General features: G+C 40.2%; 1 protein-coding gene across 1 annotated transcript in view; it reads right to left on the reverse strand.

The window, feature by feature from the left end:
- Positions 1 to 830: 830 nt before the first annotated feature.
- The window catches only part of THEMIS (thymocyte selection associated), a 176,827-nt gene continuing 154,793 nt past the window's right edge, over positions 831 to 22,864 (reverse strand). Inside the window, exons 5-6 of the mRNA XM_025422985.3 lie at positions 15,961 to 16,114; positions 831 to 2,474 (exon numbers count right to left, since the gene is read on the reverse strand). Of these exons, the coding sequence (XP_025278770.1) occupies positions 2,443 to 2,474; positions 15,961 to 16,114 (186 nt within the window). The 3' untranslated portion in view covers positions 831 to 2,442. The remainder of the gene's footprint in view (positions 2,475 to 15,960; positions 16,115 to 22,864) is intronic.

Consider the following 22,864-nt stretch of genomic DNA (forward strand, 5'->3'; position numbering starts at 1 on the left):
GACTCGAGCTCAATGAGTGAGAAGAGAAGAGGCCAGAGAGGTGACAGCAATAAATAATGTAGGACTTTGTAGATCATTTTAGGAATTTTGGCTTTTACTCTTGAGTGAAGTGGGAAGCAATGTGGCGTGAAATAATACATGTTTTAATGAGATCGTGATGGCTACTTCATTAAGAGTAGATTGATTGGCAGGGAGAATAGGGGAAGGGTTAGTACAAATCGAAGCAGTACAAGTGGTAAAATTGTGGAAATATTTTTACACTTTCATTCTATTAGATTCAGTTTTTAGTATTCCAGCCTATCAGGATATATTCCCATGAATTTTATATATCCCCTTCCTTTTAGAAGTACATGTGTCTTAAGCCTTTGGATAGACATCCGGAAGTGTCATTATTGTGGACTTTGATCTTAAAACACACACTTTGTATATTAAAGTCCTGATTATAAGAGCTGAACACATCTCCAAAAAAAGAACATTTTCCTTTGTCCATTTCTCACTCCTTTCCATCCCCTTCCAAAACTACTTGCCTGATTCAGTTAGGAGGAAGGCAACATTAATAATTGGGAATCTTGGCAGCTATCTCTACAGCCTCACCATTCTGTGAACTTTGGTCATTGTGTCCAGCATTACAGGTCCCTGCTTGTGGCAGAAGGGCAGGAGGACAGTATCTCTCTTCTCTTGGCTTCTTTAGCATGTGTGGCCTTCTTGTTGATAGTGAAGAACTGATTTCAATTGCAGTTCAAGAATTTTAACTTAGTTTTTTATGAGAAGAGAATTATTCCATAGTTGGACATTAATAAAGAACACACACACACACACACACAAACAAGTGAAAATTAGAAAATTTATTTTGAACCTTCTAAAAATCTTCCACAGATGAGTGAAGTTGATGAACACCTTTCAATAGCAAGAGAGCTGGAAAGCAAAGTACCTAAAAGGATTTGTATTAAGTTTGGGGTGTTTATATATGACGTCCACGAGAAAGACCCCGAGGGTTTCCAAACCAAACTAAGACATGCATTCTCTTGATTTTCCAATCAAAGAACTGGGCTTACTAAAAGTAACAAATAAAAACCACTAATTATTCACAGTTGTTTGAAAAATAGAAAACTGGCCTGTGAGTTTCAGGAGTTTGCCAACATTGCTGAATCAGGAGAGGATTCTCTATGGAATTCAATAATTAAATGTGAGGACATAAGCTTTGAAAAGTTCTTGTTATAAACACAAGCCAGCAAGAGAAGTAAAGGTGAAACCATCTCAGAAAATTTCTGAAGTTGTAAATAACAAACTATAGCATCGCATCAAGTCACTAAACACTCTTTAGGGTTTTGGAAATCAGGATTCATTTCTGCCTAAAAAGAAAAAAAGGTAAGAGGATGTAAACTGTCAGAATATAAACATTTTGAGAAAGATCTCTTACTGTAGGCTTTTTAGTTTCTGTTGAAAAGATGTTTCATGATTTGTTGTCTTTAGAAATTCTTTGGTACCAGACCAATGAATAATTTTTATATCTAATATAATTATGAAATGGAAGATTAGCCAACAGTGTTTTGTACAGATATGACCTATGATCAAAGCCCAAAGCTTGCCATTAAATTCCTGTGTAACTAACAAGGTAACTCCTCTCTCTCTTCATTTTGCTAGAGGCAAAATAATATTGTCCCTGCATACTTAATACATAGTGATACATAAATGAGATGATTTTCCCATAATCCTGACAAGCATTGGTCTAAAGGGTTATCTGGTATACAGTACATAAAATACTACAGCATATTGTCAGATCTTTGGTGATATTTCCCTCATGAACTCTGGTTGTTAGGGTGCAGGGGAGAAAGTTCTAGAAAATCCCTGTGACTCAGGGTCCCTTTGGCTGTTAAGCCTCAAACACTTATTTACAGACAAACTGAAAATGTGAAGTCAAACTCGTTTTCACAGCCCCAAGGCAATCCAATAAGAAAGTGGGGTATTTTAAATCACTCTCAGATATAATTATTTTTTAAAGTTATTTTTAGCAGGCATGATGACAATTCTAGCAAAACGGCAAAACAAATTCTGAAAAACTGAAAATATTTGGTGAGCTTTCATCCTATTTCCAACTGGTTATTACTCAGGAACTGAAATATAAAATTACTGTTCAATTGCTTCATGGTTGGAAGAGGAAACAAGAACCACAAGAAGTATGCACATTAAATAAATATGTCCTAAGTAACAAAAAAATATATATACAAATTTGGGCACAAAGGAACAGACCATGTGAATTCCATATCATAGTTTTCCGTTAAGTATTATCTGTTAAAACTTTCAAGGTTGGTTTTTCCCCTCCTCTGCAGTGGCCAGTTTCTACTGAGGTCTGTTGGGGAATTGTTTTCAGCTTGAAGGCGAAGCTTACTTTTCCATTGCAACATTTATGTTCACTGCCCAGCTGGCTTCAGTCGCATCTCATTATTTTTGATGTTTTTTGCTTTTGGAGATTTCTATAAGTAAAGAAAAAACAGAGGAGTTCATCAGAAATGTGTATTGGAAATAGCAGGAAAGAAAACCATGTGCTTTCAAATACCGTTTATAGTACACTCGCATGCGTGTATGTTTTTTGAAAAATAATTGGGGGCACAACAAGAGGAGGCAAACACACACACAAAAAACAAAACAAAACAAAACAAAACAAGGAAGAAATATAAATTCTTTAGGAATAAGACAGGTATTTCTTCTTTTTTTTTGTATATTTTTTTACTGGAGTTTGATTTGCCAACATATAGTGTAGCCCCCAGTGCTCATCCCGTCCAGTGCCCCCCTCAGGGCCATCACCTAGTCACCCCGTCTCCCCACCCACCTCCCCTTCCACCACCCCTTGTTCGTTTCCTAGAGTTAAGAGTCTCTCATGTTCAAGACAGGTATTTAAGAAATACCTGTCTTAAATCTGTAAAGTGTTTCTCAATTTACAAAATGTTTTTCTTTGCATTTTAGTATCTCTTTCTAAAAACTCTAGAACACAGGCAGTGAAAGGTAAACAACTGAATTCGCAGTGAAGAGACTTGCCCAGCAATCACACAGCGAGTAAGAGACTGAAGCTTGATTGTGCCCTCAAAGTGTCTGATCGCAGACCCAACACCTCAGCTGTGACCCTATGCCTGCAAAAAGGAGCCCAAACCTGCTGGCGTTGTAAAGACTGCAGAGGAGGAAAAGAATATCTATAAATTAAACCGAAGGAAAAGCAACAGGTTTTGAGCCTAAGCAGAATGACCTACAGCTTCTAATGAGCATGTGCGGATTTGACCTGAATATAGAATAGCCTCATGTCAAAGCCTCAAATAAAGCGAGCTGCACTGCAAGTAGGACTTCAGTCTGTGTTCAAGCAGGACACCTCATTCCTTTCCATTTGGCTTTGTGGAAGCATGGTGGGTGGAGGGGGGGTTGCTGAAAAATTCCTGACAGCATGCACTATAAGGGTCAAGAGGTGTAGAAAAGCCGTCCTCTCTTGCTCCCCCATACGTGGTCTCTGAATGGCTACCACGTGGCCTGAAGAGGAACACTTGGAGGCTCTTGACATTGAGTTCTCACTAGCCTATGACTTCCTTCCTTCCTTCCTTCCTTCCTTCCTTCCTTCCTTCCTTCCTTCCTTCCTTCCTTCCTTCCTTCCTTCCTTCCTTCCTTCCTTCCTTCCTTCCTTCCTTCCTTCCTTTTCCCCCATCTTTTCTTCCTTCCTTTTTTCCTCCTTCCCTTTCTCTCTTTTTCCTTTTGTTTTTTCTTCTTTCTATCCCTCCCACTCCCCTCCTTTCTCCTCTTTTTCCTCTCCCACACAGCCTCCCCTCCCTCCTTTCCTTCCTTCTCTGCTACATACTAGCTCTGTAACCTTAAGGAAGTTACCTAACCTTTATGCACCCCATTTCCTTATCTTTAAAAAGAAGAGAAGGTAAGGGGTAATACTTCCTATTTTACAGGCTTATGATGAGGATTACATGAGCCAATAGATATAAAGAGTTTTACATTTAACACTAAAGAGCTTTACTGTCTTACCAACTGTTAGCTATTTTTATTATATGTGTGAGATACAAAGACAAAAGAGAGTGTTGTGACCTCTGAGGAACTTGCAGACTAACTGGGAAGGAAGACAAGAGATGTCGAAGCAGAAAGACGTGGGGTTTCCCCATACATTGCGTTAATTTCCCTGGAGGTCTCAATTTTCATTCCTGTATCAACATCTCTTAGAGCTAAGTGGGGCTGGGGGTTGGGGGTGCGGGGTGGGGTGGGGTGGGGTGGGCTAGTCAGTGGCCTAATGATAGAAAGCCTGGATTCCGTGCTTTTCTTGATTTCATCCTCTCTCATTATCCGTTTAGCCCCAACTGCTGCCTTTATATTTTTAGGTCTTCCTCACATCACAAACAACAAAAAGACCACCCACTGTTGAATATACATTATAGATGAAAGAACACAGGCTTTTTAGGCAGTACGCCCAGATTTAATTCCCACTTCTATCACCTACCATCTTTGTGACTTTATCTGTAGAAAGGGCTAACAACATTATTTCTCCCTCACAGGATCGTTTTCCATGGGGGGAGAAGGGGGTGAGGGCAAATGACATCGAGATATTGTAGTAGAGAGAAAGGGACTCTGAAGAACTGGGTCTGATCCTTGATTCTAAGACTTCCAGGCCGTATGTCTGGAGGAACATCTCAGTTCCACTTCTCTATCATGAAATGAGTTGTGATAGTAATAACTGAATCACAGAGTTGAGGAAATATCAAACGAAATAATGGCCCTGCAAGTGCTTTGTACAATGGAAACTGCTACAGAAATATTACCTGTTACTGTCATCTCATGTTCACATAAAACTATTATAAGCCTGTAGTCTGAAAGTTCAATCTGTCATCTTGACAGTTATTAGTCTCACTCTCCCTTGTCAATAAACTGATTTAAGGTAGGACATAGTTAAGCAGGAAAATGGGAGGTGAGGGCATTAGAATAATCAGATTATCTCACTATAAAATAATAGGATTTAAATAATCGTAGTTTTGGAAGGGACCTTAGAAGTTGCCTTTCCTTGCCTGATCTGGCCCAATTTTCCAGCCAGTGTAAGAAGTCCCCAAATAACACCTGTGTTCTTGTGGCCGGTTGGAGTTGACAGAATGGATTTCACATAGAATAGGAATTGAGTTCTTTGTGGTGTTACCTTTTAAGAATCTCAAAATGTGTAGGAACTGATTTTTCTGACAATAATTTAGATTTTAAAATTGAAAATGCTTTAAAAGCTTCAACTCTTTTGGCATTCATCAACCATTCCTTTCGGAAATGTCACAAACTTAATATGGAGGTGATGTTTCTTACATTGAACTGAATATTCACTGATTGCTTCTGAATTCACATTTACTCAAACGATCAAATTAACTGAGGGGCGTAGCATCTCACACACCCCTTGGAGACCTAGTCAAACACTCCATCTGCAGGAGAACAGATAAACAATGCAGTTTGGTTTTGTTTTTCTCTCTAAAAAGTATCCTTTAGTGGTTAAAATCGACATCCTTGTAAAAATAGCTTACTATTCAATCCACAAAATAAAGCTTTACATACGTAAAATCGGATGAGTTTTTTGAATGAGAAGATTAAGGTGAGAGGAAAACCTCCATTTCCTCTTACTTTATAGGAATCCAGTTCAAGTCTATCTAAAATTGCTTTACATTCCCTTCTAATACTGATGCTTCCTAAAGAGTGAATTTGAACCACCACTAGTCATACCCCGCTCACTTTCCCTTTCCTGAACTTGGGGATCCAGTCTCTTCAAACTCCCCAACCGGTTGATGAACAGTAGAACCTGCAGTGAGCATATCCACCTCTGGCAGGGAACAGCTCGATTGTGAAATGCGGTTTCCTGGAATCTCTTCTGTACATTTTCAACTGGATTTTCATCCATGTACCCACTCTCACATCTGTACCCATCCTCTCCTCTCCTTCCCTTAAGGCCTTTTGTAATTAAGTCATTGGAGAGATTGAAATAGCTGCTTTATTCTTCCTCTCATCACATTGCACCCCTTTCCAGAGGCGGGTCTTATATTCCTACTCCTGGCAACTGTTTCTACACACAAGAAATGCTTGATAGTTGTCATGTACTATCTGTCAAGTACAAACTGGGAGCCTGGTGCTCATTTCTTTGGTAAAGAAATATTTATCGAGAACCTACCACCAGCCAGGCACTCTTCTAGAATCTAAGGATAGAGCAACCTGATAGAAATCCCTGCCTCCATGGTGCCTTCAGGTGGGAAAGGTGATCCCTAATCAAAGTAAAGAAGCAAAGTGTACAGCATGTTGGAAGACATAAGGGAGACAGGTAGCCCCAAACAGGAAGGTTAAAATTTTAAATGAAGTCTCAACAGAAGGTATCACTAAGAAGGTGGTGGCTAAGGAAAGACCTATGGAAGACGAAGCTGGAAGTCACGTCATTCTCTAGGGGAAGATACACCACTTGGAGAACACAGTCTGTGTAGGTGTTGAGGATAGAGTGCGTGGGGAGTGTAGGAGAAACAGCTGGAAGCCAACGTAGCTGAGTGGTGAGAAAGGATGAGGAGTAGAGAGATCATTGGAGGGTTTGGAGGAAAGGAGTTACATGAACTAAGGTTTTCACACATTCTCCTTGGCTGTTGTGTTGAGAATGAATGGTATGAAGCAAGGGCAGGAGCAGACTGACCGGATAGGAAGCCAGTACAAGAATCCAAACAAGAAACGATGATGACTTGGATTAAGTTGACAACAGTAAACATGTTAAAAAAAAAAAAAAGTCATGTTCTATACATTGCTTGAGGATAAAACCAACAAGATTTGCTGATAGAGCGGGTGTGACAGTGTGATGAGTGGGAAGAGAAAGTTGTTCATAGTTCCTGCAAACTGCCTCATAGTCTTGCAAAAAAACATGTCAAAGTTGATTCCTAGTTTCTATCTGAGAGCCACCAAATCAGACTGTTTAGAGCAGAGGTTAGAAGACTTTTATTCTAAAGAGCCCGATGATAAGAGCCCTATTTGAAAGAGCCCTATTTTAGGCTTTGCATATAGTCTCTGTCAAAACCACTCCACTCTGCTTAGACAATATGAGAGCCGTCATAGGTAACATTAAATGAATGAGTGTGGCTTTTGTTGCAAGTCAACTTTATAGGACCCTGAAGTTTGAATTTCATGTAATTTTCATGTGTCAGAAAAGATTGTTTTCTTTATCTTTTTCAAATTTTAAAAAATGAAAAAAATATTCTTAGCTCGTGGACGTGAAAAACAGGCAATGGGGACAGACTCTCTTGTTGCCAGTTTGCCCATTTTGCTCTAGAGAGCAGATTCCAAGAAAATGTATTTTTAACACGCTCATGAAGTGACTTTTTTTTATATACAAGAAGTTAGAGAATCACTGCAATAAGTTTTGAAAGTTATTGTCATCTGTTCCTTTTTCCTTTGCTTTGTTCATTGGTCAGAATAAAGACAGGTTTCTTTAAAAAAATGAGAACCAGAATTGGTTTGGAATAACGGATACAAGCAAGATTCTCACCTGACAACCAGAAAAAAGATTAGGAGAAAGGAGAAAGGAAGCTTAAAATGATAAGATTGAAGGTTATTTATGAGGGTAAATAGGGAATTAGGGAGAGACTCCAAAGCTTATTATTTAGAAGTAAACTTGAGTTTAAAATTGCATTTACCATTAAAAGGGATCAATCCATGATCTGTGCACGATTCCGTAGCAGTCAGAGGCGGAGGTTACCGTACAGATGCAGTTCTCTGTTCTACACAAGTTAACATACTGTCCTCAGTCAGGAGAACAGTATTATTTTGTCCTATGAAAGAAAACCACCCACCATTTGCTTCGACGTGGATGGAACTGGAGGGTATGATGCTGAGTGAAATAAGTCAATTGGAGAAGGATAAACATCATATGGTCTCATTCATTTGGGGAATATAAAAAATAGTGAAAGGGAATAAAGGGGAAAGGAGAGAAAATGAGTGGGAAATATCAGAGAGGGAGACAGAACATGAGAGACTCCTGACTTTGGGAAACGAACAAGGGGTGGTGGAAGGGGAGGTGGGGGGGATGGGGGTGACTGGGTGACGGGCACTGAGGGGGGCACTTGACGGGATGAGCACTGGGGGTTATGCTATATGTTGGCAAACTGAACACCAATAAAAAAAAGCTCAAAAAAAGGAGAAAGAAGAAGAAAGAAAGAAAGAAAGAAAGAAAGAAAGAAAGAAAGAAAGAAAGAAAGAAAGAAAGAAAGAAAAAGAAAGAAAGAAAGAAAACCATCTATTGTAAGCTGCACACCACACACGCAGCTCACTTCTGCTTGTAAGCAACCCTGTGGTTTAGGTCTCAGTTATTATATGAGTTTGCACCATAACATATCTTTTCTAAATTTGATCATCTGATGCTTTGATTGCTCTCTCTCTCTGTTGTCTCACACTCAAATCATAAAAAACATGGGGGAAACAAGAAAAAAATTAATTTACTTGAACAGATCTCTTAATCATAATCATAGTACAAAAATCGTGATCATTCTGGGCTTAAAAATTTGACTTTGATTTTTCACTTAGTATTTCTCAACTTCATCGCTACTTACTGGCACTCTATTATCTTCTTTGTCTTTTATATATTTTTAAAGGATTTTATTTATTTATTTATTCATGAGAGATGCAGAAAGAGAGAGGGGCAGAGACACAGGCAGAGGGAGAAGCAGGCTCCCTGCAGGGAGTGCAATGAGGGACTCAATCCTGGGACTCCGGGGTCACGCCCTGAGCCAAAGGCAGGTGCTCAATGCCTGAACCACCCAGGCATCCCTCTTCTTTGTCTCAAGGTTTGATTCATCCAAATTTTATTTCTGAGACTGAATCAAATAGAAATTGATAGTTTTTATTTCAGAGAAAATATTTTTTGAAAATAGAACCCAAATGCAGTGTCAAGTTCTAGTAGATAGAACTAAAACTACTAGCAAACAGCCTTTGGGTTATCTAAAGAATTTATTGGGGAGGGACACCTGGGGGCCCAGTGGTTGAGCATCTACCCTCTGCTCAGGTCGTGACCCCGGGGTCCCGGGATCGAGTCCCGCATCAGGCTCCCTGCAGGGAACCCGCTTCTCCTGCTGCCTGTGTCTCTGCCTCTCTCTCTGTGTCTCTCATGAATAAATAAATAAAACCTTAAAAAAAGAATTTTTTGGTGAAAAAAATGATAAGTTTCCAAGTGTTTAGTGAACATTATGAAAACTATATGAGTGGAGGGAGCAGGAAAAGGAAATGGAGAGGAAGCTAGGACTTCAAACAGGCTACCTCAATAATCCATCTTGGTTTAACACTCCTGACTCCTAACTGCTGGAAAACATATTTCTTCAAATTTCTAACTGATTCCTCAGTAAGCCCACATGAGACGCGGTTAATATGATGCCACCGCCATCAATACGGTGCTGAACAAAAGCTGTTGATTGACTCTGTAATAATAACGTTTTTAGTGTCTGCTCTGTGCCAGTCTCATTACACAATTTCATGTGAGGCAGGTATTTTAATTCTCATTTTACAGATAAAGAAACAAAATCACAGGAAAATGTGACACTCTTTGAAATAAGAGTTCAGGCCTGGGTCTGCCTGGGTGCAAAGCCTGCCTGCTTCCCTCTGTGCCTCCCCGTCCTGCAGGAGGCTTCCCCGGGCCTTGGTGCCCCCGTCCAGCCACAGGCTGAGGGGAGAAGGAGTGAGGAGACAAGAAAAGAAACAGGTTGCTTTGCCTGGAGAACTGCTTTTCCCTTTCAACATGGTAGATGATTTTGCTTTTATAATTAACATTCTGCTGATGAGATCTCCCATTGGCGAAGGCTGACGAGTCAGATTTTCCGTGAAGAGCAAGCACTGCAGGAAATAAATTAATCTACAGGGAAGAAGAGGGGCAAGGCTGTCAGCCCTCACACAACTGCCTGGTATTTCGAAACTGTTGAAAGAATGAAAGGACTGTGGGTTCTCCTTCCAGCATGTTCTTAAACATTTAAACCTTCCAAGAAGAGGGAAATAGGTTGTTATAAAATGAAGAGCGATCTTAGAACATTTCACTTTAGGCTGTCAGTACTTCCAAACTGAGATAGTATTCCCTGGAAATGGGAAAGAACTTCTACCAGAGTCGTTGTTTTGTTTGTTTTAATGAAAAACCTCCCTGGTGTTAAATGGGAGGATGAATGATAGTCCAGATTTTCTGATGACCAGGTTGGAGTGACCCAATATTTTATATACAACCTGTTCTCCAGGCTTCGGAGTAAAAGTCATTGTCGTGCCTGGAATTACACACAACTTACAAGAATGCTGAATTATTGGAGTGTTCCTTTATTAAAATTGAGAAACAGGAACATGTTCTATGATACGTGAAGAACGTGTCTCTTGATGGCGTGCATCCCGTCAGTCGCCAGTCAAGGTCTTTAAGACAGAGCACCAATGTTGTCTAATTCTCTAAGTAGTTCTGATAGAGAACCACCTCATGTTCTATTTCTCGTAATAATAATATAAGGAAAATCTGAAGTTTAGATTAAATATTAAGCTTAAAAGAAAACTCAGTATAAAAATTCCTTGGGGCATCTGAGTGGCTCAGTCGGTTAAGCATCCGACTCATGACTTTGGCTCAGGTCGTGATCTCAGGGTCATGGGATGGAGCCCCAAGTGGGGCTCTGCTCTGAGCACTGAATCTGCCTGAGATTACCTTCCTCTTCCTCTCCCTCGGCCCCTCTCCCTGCTCACACTTTCTCTTTCAAATAAATAAATAAAATCTTAAAAATTTCTTGATTTCCCTATAGATCCGTTCTTCATTTGTAGCTCCTACTTTGACCTCGGTGATGAGTTTTTCCATGGAGCTTGTTTTCTCTCCCTTGTTGAATTTAGTGCAATATGTAGGTTCCTACATGCGGTGAATCACTTCTATGTGAGTTTTGCTTAAAGATGATCAGCAGTTGCATTGCTTGATGTTATCAGAAGAGGCCAGACTCTCATGCTTTCAGAACTGACAGGGCACAAAGATTACTTGGTAGACTTCCTATTTTGGTGAGGAAAGCATAATAACTCAGGAAAATGAAGTGGCCTGTGAAGGGCGAGACCTCTCAGTGTGGTGAGCTGGGTCTAGACCTTAGGGTACCTGTTTTTTGTTTTCTGGCCTCGGGCTCTTCTCACTACTCGACAGGTTGAATTTATGGAGGATGAGTCACGGTATGAATTTAATCTAAAGATGGAGGAAGGGATCCCTGGGTGGCGCAGCGGTTTGGCGCCTGCCTTTGGCCCAGGGCGCGATCCTGGAGACCTGGGGTCGAATCCCATGTCGGGCTCCCCGTGCATGGAGCCTGCTTCTCCCTCTGCCTGTGTCTCTGCCTCTCTCTCTCTCTCTGTGTGACTATCATAAATAAATAAAAATTAAAAAAAAAATAAAAAGGGAAATTAGAAATTAAAAAAAAAAAAAAAGATGGAGGAAGACTTAGAAGGACATAGCTGAAATGTCCAAAGAAAGGAAATCCCATTAGATAACTTTCTTCAGGAAGCTATAAAATTTGCTCGGTAGACAACAGTCATGTAGGGCAAAACCAAATAGGCATATTTACAAGATTGTCCTTTCTGGCTGAGAAGAGACACATGATGAGGAAATCCCAGTTTAGCCAGTCAGGTCACCAGAAGCAATCTCTGCAATTAATGAGTGCCCTGTGCAATAGCCGGAGCCTCTTCAAAACTGACCGACCATCTCCGGATCCCAAATGGCTTTGCTCTCAGTTGAAGGAAGCCACCTCACCCCTGGTTCTGCTTCCTCAGGAGCCACAGTACCCAATGCCTGACCCATGCAGTGCTATAAAGGCCTGGCCCCTGGCCCCTGGCCCCCAGCACAGGACAGCTCTCAAGAGCCACACCAGCTCCAGGGCTTCCGGTGGCATCAGCGAAGTCTGTGCTGTTCCTGAGGTCACTTCCCAGTAAATGTTCCACATGGAAGTCCACCCAGGGTACTAGACATGAAACAACTGAAAACAAACATTTGCACTTAACACGTGTTGTCTACTAAAAATAGAGCTTAAACTGAATAAACAGTGAAGGCCTGTGCTCTTCCTTGAGCTGCCGCAGCTGAGGTAAGATGGGGAAGGTGTCCATCTAGGGGAGGCCAGGGCTTCCAGGCCTCTGCAAAATTGCACTATTTCTTGGACTCAGAGGAGTCAGTGACTCATCTCCAAAGAAGGTTGCCAATTGACTTCCACGACCATGGCATTTGCAGGGGCCATGAAGTTCCCAGGAAGATACAGTTTTCAAAGGGAAAACAAGTGGAAGCAAGTAGAAACCCAGAAACTGTAGGAGCACAGCAGGTGGTCATGGTCAGCACTTTGCAGAAGGTGCTATCTGGAAGCAAAGTTTTTCTTGGCAATCAACCCCTGGAGATGCAGAAGTTAGTTAAAATGGCTATGGTTCAATTGGAGTTTATTATGTCCTGTACCAACTTTAACCTATTTCATCTAATGTAGTCCTCAAAATAGCCTATGGTCTGGCACTATGATCGAGCCAATCTCAGAAAGAAAGAGACGGAGACATTAGCAAATGGCTCGTGAAGCAGGTGGGAGTCATGATTTAAACCCAGTGGTTGGAGTTCAGACTCCAAAGGTTAACCACTTAATCATCCTGCTTTCAGGGGACTGTTCTTTTAGTAATTTATGGACAAAACAATGTACAGACCTAATAACAAAGCTCCTAAAATAAGACGTGGGCTTTGCCAAGCTGCCAAGTGACCAGAACGAGATCGAGGACCCGCAGAAGAAGGTCGAGCAGGAGACTGGGTGAAGCATTTTCATGAGCTGCTCAGAGAAGAGGAGCCGGGCCTGAAGCCCCGACCCAGGGGTACAGGTTACGGCTCCTGCCGCAGGAGAGCAAACTCTCATCACACGGGGTGCATTCAGCCGTTCACGGCGAATCTTCTAGTTATTTACGTTCAATTCCAAAATAAAGAATTCCCTTGGTGTGATTATTAGACACATGTTTGAATTGGTTCTACTTCATCTAACCAGAAGAATAAGATCTGGGTGCCCAGAAGGAGCAAACCTGGAGAAGCAGCACCCCAGTCTTATTTTTTTATTGGAGTTCAATTTGCCAACATATAGCATATCATCCCACCAAGTGCCCCCCTCAGTGCCCGTCACCCAGTCACCCCACCCCCCGCCCACCTCCCCTTCCACCATCCCTTGTTCATTTCCCAGAGTTAGGAGTCTCAGACTGGATAAAAAAGATGCAGTGGAGCACCTCTGTCTTTTTTTTTTTTTAATTTTTATTTATTTATGATAGTCACGGGGGGGGAGGGGGCAGAGACACAGGCAGAGGGAGAAGCAGGCTCCATGCACTGGAAGCCTGATGTGGGATTCGATCCCGGGTCTCCAGGACCGCGCCCTGGGCCAAAGGCCGGCGCCAAACCGCTGCGCCACCCAGGGATCCCGAGCACCCCTGTCTTAATAATTTTTTTGTTTTTGTTTTCGTCTGTGACTTACTACACAGACTCTAAAACTATCATTCTTACCCAAAGAGAATGTAGGAAATGACTGACTTATGTCTAAGCACTCACAGACAGGAAAGTTCAGAAAGTTGCCCCTCCTGAGCTCCATGGGGGCTGTGGGCTATTCAGAGGTGAGCTAGCTACGCTACATGGTAAATGTTAACTAGAGATCCAACGAGTTTTTTTTTTTTTTTTCAAATAAAGAGGCATCTATTGCACAAGATAAAAATGAAGTCTGAAGAATTATATTCTTGTGACACCTAACTTTTGCATTTTTACATATGGAATTGTTACACACTCTAATTCATAGGGAAGACAGATTCTGTGATTGATTGTAATTACAAATGGGAAGTTAATGAAGGTATTTCCCAGACGAGCATACTAAACAATTTCTCAAAAAATGCATGTTGAGGGGATCCCTGGGTGGCGCAGCGGTTTGGCGCCTGCCTTTGGCCCAGGGCGCGATCCTGGAGACCCGGGATCGAATCCCACATCGGGCTCCCGGTGCATGGAGCCTGCTTCTCCCTCTGCCTGTGTCTCTGCCTCTCTCTCTCTCTGTGACTATCATAAAAAAAAAAAAAAAAAAAAAAATGCATGTTGAAATTCACCTGAATTTTACTCTTCTTTAATAAATTTAGGAGTCTCACTTGCTTAAGGCCACTACTTCTAGGGGCGCCTGAGTGGCTCAGTCACTTAAGCATCCACCTTTGGCTCAGGTCACGATCCCAGAGTCCTGGGATCCAGCCCCGGCCTGGAGCCGGCATCCCCGCTCGGCAGGGAGCCTGCTTCTCCATCTCCTTTGGCTGCATGCCCTGCTTGTGTTCTTTTTTTCTCTCTTGTTCTTTCAAATAATAAATAAATAAATAAATAAATAAATAAATAAATAAATAAAATCTTAAAAAAAAAAAAAACACACTACTGTAATTCCAAGTCTCCTTTTTCTTAAGCTTTCACTTACAGGCAACACATCCAAGCAGGTGCTGCCCTGGTCGGTAACATACTCTGCACTATTCATTCAGGGTACAGAGCTGGGGATGTCCCCTACCATCCCAGGAAGATGCACATGCAGGAGTAGATCAGATAAGGTTGTTGTTGTTGTTTTTCCTATGATCGAAACAAAAACTTTGATCTCAGGAATTTTGTTATCTGGTACTTTTTCGGATCCCATAATCTTAAGGAGGAACAAAAAGTTTTCCATGAATTAATAATGGCTTGAAATTCAACTCACTGTAGCAATATTTAGTGCAGTAGTTGTTTCTTTATAGTCACGCTTGATTAGTATTTGAAATTTGCAGGAATTGCAATATGCATGGTTTTCAAAGCCCTTTGCAGAATTTCATTTTTATCACTCAGCAAGAGTCAATGAAAAGGCAATAAGAAAAGCTCTATGGGATATTTTTATAGGAGTGTCAAAAGCCAGTAAGCTAACTACATGAAAGAACCCAGATTGTACAGACAGAGTTTGAGCAGAAACACTTCAGAGGCTTTATATCTAGTATTTTGACTTTTACATGCCCTTGGAGGAAAAAAAAAAGAGTGCTAGCTACAAAACCAAATAAGGAGGGGAAAGGAACAACCCATATGCTTAAGAATAATTACAGTTTCCATTTTCCTACAAATGAAATGTGAAGTTTCAAAGATAAAGTGTAATAGAAATTGTGCTGCTTTGGTGTGTCTAAAATATTGCCAAGAAAGAAAATTCTCATTTCCCTTGCTAACTCATCCCAGATTTCTACAATATGGAAGTTAGTCTATCAACCTCTCCACAAGCCCATTTGTTCTTGTTTTGCTTTTAGTAGAGATGAAAAATTATCAGATCATCTCTAGAAACAAAACTCTCATAATTCAAAGGTACATTAGGTTACTTATCTGACACATCTTTAAATTAAAGACATCTCAGTTACTGTAACCTCTTCTCAAGACATTAATCCTTCTTGTTAATTCTAGCAAAAATTTAAAAAATATTATTCTCTTGATAATACAAGCAATAGTAAATACTTCCTGGCCATGAAAACCATAAATGAAGAGAAAACTCTAATAAGAAGGAAAAGTGAATGGACCTATCATTATTGTGTTTATCATTTCACTGTAGTTAAGACACTACATTTCTTTTTTTTTAGATTTATTTTTATTTATTCGAGAGAAGGAGAGAGAGAGAGAGAGAGAGTAGCAGAGCAGGGAGGTGGTAGAGAAGGAGAAAGAATCCTGAAGCAGACTCCCCACTGAGTGTGGAGCCCCACAGAGGGCTCGATCCTAGCACCCCAAGATCATGACCTGATCCAAAATCAAGAGTCAGCTGCTTAACTGATTGAGCCATCCAGGAGCCCCCGGAACTACATTCCAATGAGATTTGCAGCTGAGGCAATCACTTTGACAGAGCCTTATGTTCCAAGCAAAGCGGAAGTAAGAATCTGTAAATTAGGCCTGTGGCACATAGGCAGTTAAAACCAGTATTATGTGGCTTCACCGACCTCTGGGTACATTGGTGGCTGCTAGTTGAGTTGCCCCACTCTTGCTTCTCTCTTTCTCCAGATTGGCCAAATCACTTTGACAACCACCTGGTGCTTTTGAATCCAGGCCAGCTTGATTTGAGTGCAGTTTCTTGGATATGTCTACATGGAGACTCTGAAATGATACAGGCCAGAGTGAATGATTTCACGAGTAAATTATCAGTCGAAAACAAATGCTTCCCAGAGATAGGACAAAGATAAACATTTATCATATGGCAAGTTATGTTTGTGTATCTGAATCCGAATATTCTCTATGTCAAGGGGAGTTAATGATTACATTTTCATCAATACATTTTGGTAATCTAGGGGTGGGATTTTTGAGAAATTCACCCAAGTGACTAGAATAAGTCATCTCAGTCTCAGAAAATCTGCTTCAAATTCCGTTTGTGCATATCATTTTATTCTTGTGAAACATATTTTTCATTTAAAACTTTTTCACTCAGATTTATTATTACAGTTGAATGACCCAGCATTTCATTATATATCACATAATTACATATCATATAATGAAGAGCAGGTTTCATTTCTGCATTCTCTGTAGCTTTTATATGAAACAAATCATAACATCTACTTGAAATTAACCTACATTTTTATCAGCATTATGCAAACTTGACAAAGCTCTTCTAGTCAATTTAAGAATAATAATTCATCCTAACAATGAATCATTAAGGCACAACATCAATGGACCCTAAAACACGTCTCCCATATAAGAGATGTCATAGTATTTGATGTTAGACTAACATTGTATGCTTCAAAAGAATCATCAGATAGGAGCAAAAACTAAAGACCTAAATAAAAAGTGGAACTTTCAACACTTTGCTTCTATCCAAATTCAGAGTAGGTTTTGTTGTTGTTGTTGTTGTTGTTGTCATTGTTGTTGTTTTTAGTTTAATATGGATGCATAAATTCAAAGGTTCATAGAGTCAAAGTTACCCAGTCAACCATTTTGGTTCACTAAAGGATAGGATGATTAACAGTTTTCCTTAAGTTCCTCCTACAGACTGTGTATAGCATTAAATTTATTAAAAGCTTCACTGAAAGCTTGAATCAAAGGCTTTTAAAGCTTATAAAGGACCAGTAAGGAAATTGTGGTCTATGATAATTAAATAATTGGCCCAAATAAACACAATGAATGGTGCCGAGCCTCAGGGATATATCTCCTGACTCTTAGCCCAGTGCTCTTCACGCCACTCTACAATCCATTTGTTCATTTATCCATTCAATGTGGTGCAATGGTTGACCTGATGGCTCCCATTCTTCACCTCTCTCTGTATCTATGTCCTTCCCATGTAATCTTGCCATGCCCTCCTACTCTGACTTTTGACTCATCCATGTGACTTCTTTGGGATCAACAGGATATTGGCATATGCGACACAGAGACTTGAAAGATAATTGTACAATTGACTTTGGTCATTTCTGTCCTTTCACTACACCACGTAGACATGCCTAGACCAGCCTCCTGGAGGTTGAGAATGACAGAGAGTAAAGTCAGGTTACCCTAGTCATCAGGGCTGAGATAACCAAGAGTCAATAGAAACCCAGACATCTGGGTGAACCCAGACTACATCAGTTGAAACTAAGTCAAGTCAGCTGAACCCCACATCCTTCATGAACTAAGTAAATGTGTTTTTAGCTATATGCATTAAGTTTTTCTGGCAAGTATGCAGCATTGTGTGACTAGATAAATGATACCTCCAACAGCCATTTATCTATAGAATCCCAGATACTGGGTATGTGTGAGAATGCAAATCTAAATATAACATAGTCTCAGATTTCAAATTGTTCAAATGTAATTTCTTTTTTTTTGTAATTTTTTTTATTGGAGTTCAATTTGCCAACATATAGCATAACACACAGTGCTCATCCCGCCAAGTCCATCACCCAGTCACCCCAACCACCGCCTACCTCCCTTTCCAAACATAATTTCTTAAATTGTTTAAGTGTAGAATTAATATAGAGTGTGGTAAGTCATTTGTAGATAATTCTCAAATTCCTTCTTTAATATCAAAATATGGGATCCAGATGATAGATACTACAGAGGGCAACTGAAAAGATCAGAGTTAGAATGTTAATATTAAACAAAACAAACCACGACTCCTGTTTACATGTGACTCATCCACAGCCCACAAAAATGTAGGTCCATCACTCAGTATGAATTTTTAAATTTATTATCAGGCCTGACACATAGTTTGTCTTAACACATATCTTTGAAAAAAAAAAAAAGCAGATTCAACCAGCATTTAAGTACTTCCCTGATTTTGATATTAGATGCCTTTGGAAAATGTATTATTATTTCAAAGTATTAGATGACTACTAAATCATAGTTTTTCAGGACTGAGCAATAAACTGGATTACAGAAGAAATGTAGCTTCTTGCTTTTTCATATCAAATTCAATTGATAATATTAAAACATTGAGGGGAAATATAAGGTCATGAAAATTATGTGTAGGATAATATATCCCAGATTTCAAAGAAGAAACACAGAATTTGAACAAAGCTCTTAAACCTGAAATCTATAACGTGAAAGGCTGAGCAGATCTAGGCTGATGGTTTGATCATAATGGGTCAAGTAACATCCCCGGTGCATCTTGGCAAACCCCTGGAAGATTGGGCATTTTATAAACACATTAGGGTTTCACTAAGAACCACATTTTGCTAGAGGCACTCCTCACACTGGGCTCTCCTCTATCTAGTCAAGCCATGCCAAGTTTTCCAACCTCTCCTTCACTTTACTTTTTATAGCCAGGCTCCTGTTCCCTAGTCCTTCACATTAGGACTAGGGATCAGGAAGGTAGATGTTTCTTAAGCTACTGACCCTGCCATAGTCTCTCAATCTTGTTTACTTATCATCAGTCCCTCCCTCCAGCACCCTGGCTCTCCAAACCATTGACAGGTATTGACCTTCCCCACAGTACTCCATGCTTCAGTGCTCAACTGCCATCCATTAAGCATCAATCCCTTCCTCTTCCTCTCTCTCTTCCTTGGCTCTCAGAGTCCTCCACCTTGCTTAGAACTCTGCTCCATAGTGTGCATTTTTCACTACATATTCAGCTTCCTCTTAGAACATTGTCTCTACCTCCCTACCTTGACTAAAATCCCATTCTCTATTGAGGACAGCACTTCTCCTGCAAACAGAGATGGCTGCTTAGTCTCCCACACCCTAGATACCCTCAGGTTGGTGCTATTCTGGCCCATAGTACTGTCTGTTGCATCTTTACCTCCTTGCTAATCCCTGCGGCTTTGATATCCCTGCCCGCTAGCTATGCTCCATCTCCTCTCTTGTTGGAATCATCCATCTATTAATCTCTAGTCACAATCCATCTTTCACAAAAAGACTGGGTTATTATTTGCCCTGCCCAGCCATGTTGCCCTGGTTGGTGTTCACATCTTCACAGACATTCTTTTCAGCACCTTGACTGGATCTCATTATAAATGAACTTTTCATTTCTCTACCTTAGACTTTCACTCCAAGAATCACACCTGAAACCTGTCATGACAACCTTTTCCACCTCCAAAATCACCAAGTGTCTTTCTCTCTCACCTCATCTCCTATCCTTTATTATCTGTAGCCCAGCCAAGCTCCCATCTCCAACACTGCTTTTGCCACCAGGACAGTTTTTGGACCTCACCGGAATCTGAGCTCCACTGACCCCTTGCTTTCTCTGTACCCACCAGCTTTCTAGGCTCATTTCCCTTTGTTCTCTACACAACATCCATCCTGATTTGAAAACTTCAATCTGGCCAGTAGCATGTCAGACTTTATTTACCCTGCTTTACCCCTCAGCAGCATGTGATGTGTCTAGCCACTCCTTTTCCTTGGCCCAGCATCCCTACTACCACTCTGACTACTCATTTCTTGCTCAGCCCCCTTTGTTGGGTTCAACCTTATTTACCTAAACATTGACTTTTAGGACATTCTCAAAGTTTTGTCATTGACACAGTTTTCTTTATACTATCCTGGATAATTCCAACAGTCACGTGGCTTAATTTACTGTTTATGTGTTTACGTCTTCAGAAGTGAGGGGAGATTATTAAATGCGATGACTATAGGCTTGTGTGCCATGATCAGCACTCTAGACTCCCATTTTTATGTCCTTTAGCTCTACAGTTCCACCACTCTTTCTTCCTATCTCAAGGCTTAGGTTTTCTGTTTGACTAGAACATTCTTCACAAACTCTTCTTCCTTAATTTTACTAAGTCTCAGTTTCCTGCAAGTTTTCCCTCGCCACGTAACAGTTTTGCCAGCACTCTTATTCTCTAGTCTTTGATGACCTTGAAGTTTTATTGGGATGCAGTTTTTACAATATAATTAAATAATACCTGGTTTTAGTGTTTAATGTCTCTCTGTTTATTTTATTTTATTTTTTTATTTTTTTTTGAATTTTTATTTATTTATGATAGTCACACAGAGAGAGAGAGAGAGGCGGAGACATAGGCAGAGGGAGAAGCAGGCTCCATGCACCAGGAGCCCGATATGGGATTCGATCCCGGGTCTCCAGGATCGCGCCCTGGGCCAAAGGCAGGCGCTAAACCGCTGCGCCACCCAGGGATCCCTGTCTCTCTGTTTAAAATAAAAACCTACTGAGGATAAGGACTATGCGTGTCCTATTCATTGTTCTCCATCCTTATCTCAGTGTTTTAAATATAGTTTGTATTAAATAACTACTTACTAAATTAATGGAGAAATGAAGGAGTAAATACAGACTTAATTTTTAAGACTTTTTCTTTGGCTAGCTTATCAATGACTACTACATAGTTACATTTTCATATGTTAGAAGTGATATCCAGTCACTTTTGACGTAATACTTAGTATATATTTGAAAGGAACACCTATTTTAACTTGTTTTATCCATAAAAAAACACACATTGCATTGCAAATTTTATGCTTTTAAATAAATTAACTGTTGCAATCACTACAAACACTTTAGTTATATGGTATCCCATATATTTCTGTGGCTCAAGTTAGATTGGTTCCTATCTATGAAAATTATAAATCCAAGAATGGTTATGCTAGGGAAATTGAGAACTTAGTGTGTATACACAGTGGCCCCATATTCCCCAGGCACGAGATTGTGACCTGATATTAATGGAAGAAATAAAACTCTGTCAGGTACTGCTTCAATGATATCAAGCTTTCAACCTGGAGATCAGACCCAGAGGAAAATGAGAAAAATAAAATGCGTGTAAAGAATAGAGAAGCACACGGATAAATTTGAACTGGCATGCATCAGGCCTTTCTGACCACTCTACAGTTGCAGTTCAAAAATAAACCCTGTTTATTTTGTATAATTTCCACTTCACTTGTCATTGAAAATGAGTCATTATAATCCTGTCTGCTAATATAAAATGATTATTAAATCATTTTTCATGTTATTCTTAGCTTGTAGTGTGCGTATTGCTTTTAGTTCCCGCTGAAAGCCATGATCCAATTACAAGACGCTGAAAATTTTTCTTATGAACAAAGAAAAGAACAAATAAATATTACCCAAAAAAAGTGTTTTTCTTTCTTCAAATCCGTCTTTCATCTCATACCTAAGGCCATGTGGTTGGGGGGAAAAATAATCCTTTTCCAAACAATCCACTGAGATTCCTGGTTTGTGATTACATTTATTTGTGTTCCTTCTCCCAAGGGCGAGGCTCGCTTTTCTTTAGAAAGTCACATAGGACCTGTCTTGGCCCAGGGACTAAACATCACTCACATTTTAAACAACATGAAGTATCCCAGATAACGTCCTTTACTTTTTTACTTGGTAAAAAAAATATAAAAAAGAAAGAAAAAAATCAATCACTCTCCTAACAGACTAAAAAAAGCATCCTCTTCTCAGCTTTTATAAACAACTGCTTCTTTCCACTGCCTGTACTTTTTCACTTCAGAAAAGTGAATCCAAGGGATACGTGGGAAGACATTTCAAGTGATATTTGGGAAGAAATTTCCTATTAAGTAACTTTCCTCCTCAGCATTAAATTACGCTTAAAACAGGAACAGTAGTAATAGCAATTCAGAAGCTATACATTAAAATAAAGAAATGAGGTTCCAAATCCAATCATAAGAAACACAGGTTTGCATATTCAAATTATCGTTCCAAGAGAACATGTAATCCTCTATGCCATCTGTCTTTTAATGTGTGTGTGTTTTCTCTTTTTGTTTGTTATATGGTTGAATCACCATAAATAATTTAGAAGGTTATTAAGTGGTTTTGAAAAAACTAATACATTTCTTATTGTGCATTATAAAGTCTCAATTAAATGGAGGCAAATGTTTGGTTTTACTGAGAAGAATATTTAAATAAGCGAGAATATAAACTGAAAAATAATTTGAAGTTGATCATCCATAGAAACAGTCCTCTCTTTCAGACAATAATCTGAGGTTTCACGTAATCATTCATCTGTACTAATAACCTGCCTTTCTACACAGAATACGTTCTTTATACCAACTGCACGAGAGGCCCTTTGAGCTTGTTCTATCCAATCCCAACAAACCATCTTTGACCCCTTGCCTGTCCCTTGCGGCCTTCGTGCGTGGTTTGCAGGGGTTTTGCCCAGAGCCATGGTTGGCAGGCCCCATCAGAAGCCCACTGCCTCCTCTTCCGCTCGCCCCAGGGTTCCAGAACATGGCCTTCCCAGGTGAGACTCTTTGCTGGCGCCCCTTACCCTCTGCAGCAAGCACTCTCCCTCCCTCAACCATGCACACCTTCTTCATACGGGACCATTCTGGGTGGGCTCTGAGCGGTCAGCTAACTGGGACCTGAGGAGCAAAACCAGGTGCTTGCATATGGCTTGACACTTAGACACTCTTGGCCCAATTATAGCTAACACGGGGGCAGATCCTTCTCTCGCCTGCTGCAAGTACACCAGAAGTTCAGGA

The sequence above is a fragment of the Canis lupus genome, chromosome 1 (genome assembly GCF_003254725.2).
Source record: "Canis lupus dingo isolate Sandy chromosome 1, ASM325472v2, whole genome shotgun sequence".
In the NCBI taxonomy this organism is placed as follows: Eukaryota; Metazoa; Chordata; class Mammalia; order Carnivora; family Canidae; genus Canis; species Canis lupus.